Raw genomic sequence first — 6,569 nt, 5'->3', positions numbered from 1 at the left:
AAAAGGATGGGAAAGGGGTGGGAAAAGGATGGGAAAACGGGATGGGAAAGGGGTGGGAAAAGAGATGGAGAAGGAAGGAAAAGGGTGGAAAAGAATGGGGGGAAAAGGCTGGAAAAAGGGATTTGGGGACACTGAGAGGGGATTTGGGGACACTGTGAGGGATTTGGGGACACTGTGAGGGATTTGGGGACACTGAGGGGATTTGGGGACACTGTGAGGGATTTGGGGGCATTGAGGGGATTTGGGGGCATTGAGGGGATTTGGGGACACTGAGAGGGGATTTGGGGACACTGTGAGGGATTTGGGGACACTGAGGGGATTTGGGGACACTGTGAGGGATTTGGGGACACTGAGGGGATTTGGGGACACTGTGAGGGGACTTGGGGACACTGAGAGGGGATTTGGGGACACTGTGAGGGGTTGGGGACACTCACTGTGAGGGGCCTTGGGGACACTGTGAGGGATTTGGGGACACTCACAGTGAGGGGCTTTGGGGACACTGTGAGGGGTTGGGGACACTGAGGGGATTTGGGGACACTCACAGTGAGGGGCTTTGGGGACACTCACTGTGAGCCCGTGGGGCCACTCTGAGCCCTTGGGGCCACCCTGAGGGCTTGGGGACACTCACTCTGAGCCGCTGGCGACATTGTCACCCTGAGGGGCCGCTCGGGGCCCCGGCGGCTCCATGGCGGCCCCTCCTCCCCCTCACCGCCGGCGGGAGCGCGCCCCGCGGCGCCGTCCAATCAGGAGCCAGAACGCTCGTGATTGACAGGCAATGCCCTCAGGGAGGAAGCGCCTCCGCCAATCAGATCCTGGGCGGGATCCCGCCCGACCAATGGGAGCGGCGCGCGGCCCGCGCCTCTGGAGAGATCAACCAATAAGGAGCTTCGTGGGCGGGGCCTCCGTGGGAGGCGGGCACTGGCGCGCGTGCGCAGGCGGCTGAGGCGGGCGGTGAAGCGGCGGCGGCGGCGCCGGGAGGAGGCGGCGGAGATGGAGCCGGGATACGGCGGTAGGTGCGGGCCGGGGCGGCCCCGCGGTGCTGCCGCTCCCCTGGGGACGCGGTGGCTCCGTGCCGTTGCTGCCTCAGCACCGGCTCCGTTACCGGCGGGGGCTGGGGGGGGGCCTCCGCCGCAGCGGGAAGCGTAGCGCCCGCCCCCCATGAGGCGGTGGCGCCGCCGATTGGCTGAGCGCCACGTCACTCAACGCTGGGGCGGCGCTGATTGGCTGCGGGGGACTGGTGGGGGGGGTCGTGCCCTGAGGAGGGCGGGGGGGCGGAAATGGCGCCGGGCCCATTTCTGGAGACGACACAAAATGGCGGCCGCGGCCCCGCCCCCGCCGCCTGTGCCTCAGTTTCCCTTGTCCTGCCCCGTCCCATCGGTGGCGGCAGCCGGAGGGGTCCCGTGTCCCCTTCCCGGGGGTCCTGTGCCCTCCTCAGGACGCCCCGTGTCCCCTCCTGAGGGGGACCCCTGTCCTCTCCTCAGGGGGATCCCCCTGGAATCCCCCCCTTCGCATCGCCTTGGATCGCCCTTTGGATCTTCCCTAGAAATTCCCAAAGGATTCCCCCTCAGGATCCCCCTCCCGCCTCGAATTCCCCTCTGGATCCCCTCAGGATTCCCCCCTGGATTCCCTCAGGATTCCCCTGGATCCCCCCTCAGGATTCTCCTGGATTCTCTCAGGATCCTGCCTGGATTCCTTCAGGATTCCCCTGGATCTTCTCAGGTTTCCCCTGGATTCCCTCAGAATCCTGCCTGGATTCCCTCAGGATTCCCCTGGATCCCCCCTCAGAATCCTGCCTGGATTCCCTCAGGTTTCCCCTGGATCCCCTCAGGTTTCCCGCCTGGATTCCCTCAGGATTCCCCTGGATTCCCTCAGGATCCTGCCTGGATTCCTTCAGGATTCCCCTGGATCCTCTCAGGTTTCCCCTGGATTCCCTCAGAATCCTGCCTGGATTCCCTCAGGATTCCCCTGGATCCCCCCTCAGAATCCTGCCTGGATTCCCTCAGGATTCCCCTGGATCCCCCCTCAGGATCCTGCCTGGATCCCCTCAGGTTTCCCCCCTGGATCCCCCCTCAGGTTTCCCCCCTGGATCCCCCCTCAGGATCCTGCCTGGATCCCCTCAGGTTTCCCCCCTGGATCCCCCCTCAGGTTTCCCCCCTGGATCCCCCCTCAGGTTTCCCCCCTGGATCCCCCCTCAGGTTTCCCCCCTGGATCCCCCCTCAGGATCCTGCCTGGATTCCTTCAGGATTCCCCTGGATCCCCTCAGGTTTCCCCCCTGGATCCCCCCTCAGGTTTCCCCTGGATTCCCTCAGGATCCCCCCAAGGATTTTCCCCCCTCCCCCATATCCAAGGAGATTTCCATGGAATCACCAGGGACCACCTGGGATCCCCCTGGGATCAGAACCCCCCGGAAAATCTCCTCAGCCTGGGAAAGGGATCGGGAAAATCCCAACCTCGGTGCCGTCGGAATCTCCTTTTCCACCGGGATTTCACATCCTTTGTAGCAAATCCAAGGATCCAGAGCTGGGGTTTGGGAAGAATTCCCCCAATCCAAGGTTTGACCGCCTGATTAAAGCCCCTCACCGGAGTTTTTTTGGGATGGCAGAGGAGACATATTCCCAAAATCCTGGATTCTGTTCCCATCTGGAGCTCTCCGTTCTCTTCCCATTTTTCCTTTAATTTAAATCCACATTCAGGAGGTCCAAAAATCCCTGGAAGTTGAATTTTCCTTCGCTTTTAGGACACCAAAATCCCGCCAGGAGAATTTTTCCTTCCTTCCCTGGATTTATCACTCAATTCCCACCTGGAATTTATGGAATCCCGGCTTTTCCCGCAGGGAAATTCCTTCAGCATCCACGGAAAAGGAGCTGTTCCCGTTTTAGAGGGAATTTGTGACCCGGAATTTTCTCCATCCTGCTTTTAAACACTTTTTTTTCCCACTTTTTTTTTGGGGAATAAAAACCCGAGGTGGGAAAGCAGCGAAAAGATGGAAAACGAAACCTGGAAAATCAAATCCGGCTCAAATCAACCTCAGCAAATCCTGGTGGGTTTTTGTGGTTGGAGAAATCCTGGCAGCCAAGATTTTCTTGGATTCATGGAATTACCACCTGGATCGTGCCAGGCCTGGGGCTGGAATAAAGCCCTGAGCAGCTTTGGAGGGATTTTATCCCGGATTGTTCCTGGATTTTGGTGAATTCTGGCAATTCTGGGGTGTTTGGAGTTGTTAGAAGAGAGGAAAACGTGGAAAACCACCCCCAGCTCTTCCCAATTCCGTGCCTTCGGAGCCTCCAGTTGCCCCCCAGCCTTGGGATAAAGGGATTGAATTCCCAGGATGAATTATCCCAGTTGGCAAAACTCTTCTGCGTGGAAAAAATTCCATAAAACCCAGGAATTGCCGCGCTCAGCTCCACAAAATTCCCTCTTTGCTCCTTTCCCAATGGTTTTTTCCCTGTTTTTTTTTTTTGGGGGGGGTTGGATTTCCTGGATTTTATCCCAAGGATTTATTCCCGAGAGTTTTATTTGTGGAGTGTTTAATTTCGGAATGGATCCTTCATTACCACCGGAAGGTTGTTGTTATCCCAATTTTCCTGGGTAGAATCCCAGGATTAACAGGAGTTGGAACAGCCAGGGGCTTAAACCCGAGGAATTTGATCCCAAAGGCACAAAAATCCCTGGGAAAACGGGAAATTTTGGGACAAACAGCTCGGATTTCCTGAAGATTCCAGCCTGCTTTCACCTCTGGACTCAACATTCCCAACTTTTCCTCAAGAACACCTTCGGGATGGGAATGGGAAACGTGGAATTCCTGCTTTTCCGGGCTCCCCTTTGGATCGGGGCTGGGATGTGGGGCTTGGGGTCGGGAAAAGAGGGAATTTTCCCTTCCCTGCTCATGGATCCGCCCTTTTCCCACAGGATACGGCACCTGGAGCACCGGGGCCACCAGCACCCAGGGTGAGCTTTTCCTTGGCTTTTCCATGGCTTTTCCATGGCTTTTCCTTGGCTTTTCCATGGATTTTCCTCGGCTTTTTCCTCAACTTTTCCTCAGCTTTTTCCTTCGCTTTCCCTTTGTCTTGTTCCTCCCCTTTTCCCTCTTTTTTCCCTCTTTTTTTCTCTCTTTTTCTCAACTTTTCCTGAGCTTTTTCCTTCTTTTTTCCTTTCTCTTGTTCCTCCCTTTTTCTCTCTTTTTTCCATTTTTTTCCTCTTTTTTTGCTCTTTTTTTCTCAACTTTTCCTTTGCCTTTCTCTTGTTCCTCTCTTTTTTTCCATTTTTTTCCCTCTTTTTTTCTCTCTTTTCCCTGGATTTTCCTGAGCTTTTTCTTTCCCTTTCCCTCTCTTGTTCCTCTCCTTTTCTCTTTTTTCCATTTTTTCCTCTTTTTCCTCTCTTTTTTCTCAGCTTTTCCTGAGCTTTTTCTTTCCCTTTCCCTTTCTCTTGTTCCTCTCTTTTTCTCTTTTCTTCCATTTTTTTACTCTTTTTTTCTCTTTTTCTCAACTTTTCCTGAACTTTCCCTTTCCCTTTCTCTTGTTCCTCTCTTTTTCCCTCTTTTTTCCATTTTTTTCTTTTTTTTCTCTCTTTTTCTCAACTTTTCCTGAGCTTTTTCCTTCTCTTTCCCTTTCTCTCGTTCCTCCCCTTTTCTCTCTTTTTTTTTCATTTTTTCCCTCTTTTTTCTCTCTTTTCCCTGGATTTTCCTGAGCTTTTTCCTTCCCTTTCCCTTTCTCTTGTTCCTCTCCTTTTCTCTCTTTTTTTCCATTTTTTTCCCTCTTTTTTTCTCTCTTTTCCCTGGATTTTCCTGAGCTTTTTCTTTCCCTTTCCCTCTTTTGTTCCTCTCCTTTTCTCTTTTTTCCATTTTTTCCTCTTTTTCCTCTCTTTTTTCTCAGCTTTTCCTGAGCTTTTTCTTTCCCTTTCTCTTGTTCCTCTCTTTTTCTCTTTTCTTCCATTTTTTTACTCTTTTTTTCTCTTTTTCTCAACTTGTCCTGAACTTTTCGTTTCCCTTTCCCTTTCTCTTGTTCCTCTCTTTTTCCCTCTTTTTTTCCATTTTTTTCTTTTTTTTCTCTCTTTTTCTCAACTTTTCCTGAGCTTTTTCCTTCCCTTTCCCTTTCTCTCGTTCCTCCCCTTTTCTCTCTTTTTTTTTCATTTTTTCCCTCTTTTTTCTCTCTTTTCCCTGGATTTTCCTGAGCTTTTTCCTTCCCTTTCCCTTTCTCTTGTTCCTCTCCTTTTCTCTCTTTTTTCCATTTTTTTCCTCTTTTTTCTCTCTTTTCCTCAACTTTTCCTCAGCTTTTTCCTTCCCTTTCCCTTTCTCTCGTTCCTCCCTTTTTTCCTCTTTTATTCCATTTTTTTCCTCTTTTTTGTCTCTTTTCCTTGGATTTTTCTGAGCTTTTTCTTTCCCTTCTCCTTTCTCTTGTTCCTCTCATTTTCTCTCTTTTTTTCCATTTTTTCCTCTTTTTCGTCTCTTTTTCTCAACTTTTCCTGAGCTTTTTCCTTCCCTTTCCCTTTTTCTTGTTCCTCCCCTTTCCCCTCTTTTTTTTCCATTTTTTCCTCTTTTTTTCTCTCTTTTCTTCCATTTTTTTCCTCTTTTTTTCTTTTTCTCAACTTTTCCTGAGCTTTTTCCTTCTTTTTTCCTTTTTCTTGTTCCTCCCCTTTTCTCTCTTTTTTCCCATTTTTTCCTCTTTTTTCTCTCTTTTCCTTGGATTTTCCTGAGCTTTTTCCTTTTTTCCTTTCTCTCGTTCCTCCCTTTTTCCTCTTTTCCTTTTTTTCCCTCTTTTTTCTCTCTTTTTCCTCAGCTTTTCCTGAGCTTTTTCCTTCTTTCCTTTTTTCTCATTCCTCCCCTTTTCCCTCTTTTTCTCCATTTTTTCTTTTTTTTCTCTTTTTCTCAACTTTTCCTGAGCTTTTTCCTTCCCTTTTCCTTTCTCTTGTTTCTCTCATTTTCCTTCATTTTCCCCCCTTTTTCCCCCTTTTTCCCCCCTTTTTCCCATTTTTTCCCCCTTTTTCCCCTTCTTTTCTTCCTCCTTTTCCTCTTCTTTTTCCTTCCTTTTTTCTCCCTTTCCCCCTTTTCCCCCCCATTTTCCTTCCCTCTTTTCCCCCCTTTTCCCTCATTTCTCTTTTTTCCTCCCATTTTCCCTCCCTTTTCCTCCCTTTTTTTCCATTTCTCCCCCTTTTCTTTCCCATTTTACCCCTTTTTTCTCCCCCTTCCCCCCCTTTTTTCCCTCTTCTTCCTCTCCTATTTTCCTTCTTTTCTCCTCTCATTTCCCTCCCTTTTTCCTCCTTTTCTCTTTCCTTTTTCCCCCTTTTCCCCACTTTTTTCTCCCCCTTTTCCCCCCTCGTTATTCCCCCTTCTTCCCCTCCATTTTTCCTCCTTTTTCCTCCCCTTTTTCCTCCCTTCCCCCCTTTTCTCTCCCTTTTCCTCCCTTTTCTCCTCCCATTTTTCTTCCCTTTTCCCCCCATTTTCCCTCCCCTTCCCCCTTTTTTCCCGCATTTTTTCCTCATTTTTTCCTCATTTTTTCCTCTTTTTTCCTCCCTTTTTTCCTCCCTTTTTTCCTCCCTTTTCCCCCATTTTCCCTGTTTTCCCCTTTTTTTCC

General features: G+C 50.3%; 1 protein-coding gene across 1 annotated transcript in view; it reads left to right on the top strand.

Moving 5' to 3' along the window:
• The first annotated feature begins 916 nt into the window (after positions 1-916).
• Positions 917-6,569, top strand: part of AKAP8 (A-kinase anchoring protein 8) — a 43,474-nt gene continuing 37,821 nt past the window's right edge. Inside the window, exons 1-2 of the mRNA XM_082299408.1 lie at positions 917-1,009; positions 3,910-3,948. Of these exons, the coding sequence (XP_082155534.1) occupies positions 991-1,009; positions 3,910-3,948 (58 nt within the window). The 5' untranslated portion in view covers positions 917-990. The remainder of the gene's footprint in view (positions 1,010-3,909; positions 3,949-6,569) is intronic.

This window comes from Coloeus monedula (assembly GCF_965178545.1).
Source record: "Coloeus monedula genome assembly, chromosome: 31".
In the NCBI taxonomy this organism is placed as follows: Eukaryota; Metazoa; Chordata; class Aves; order Passeriformes; family Corvidae; genus Coloeus; species Coloeus monedula.
This window is presented reverse-complemented; position numbering and strand designations above follow the sequence as displayed.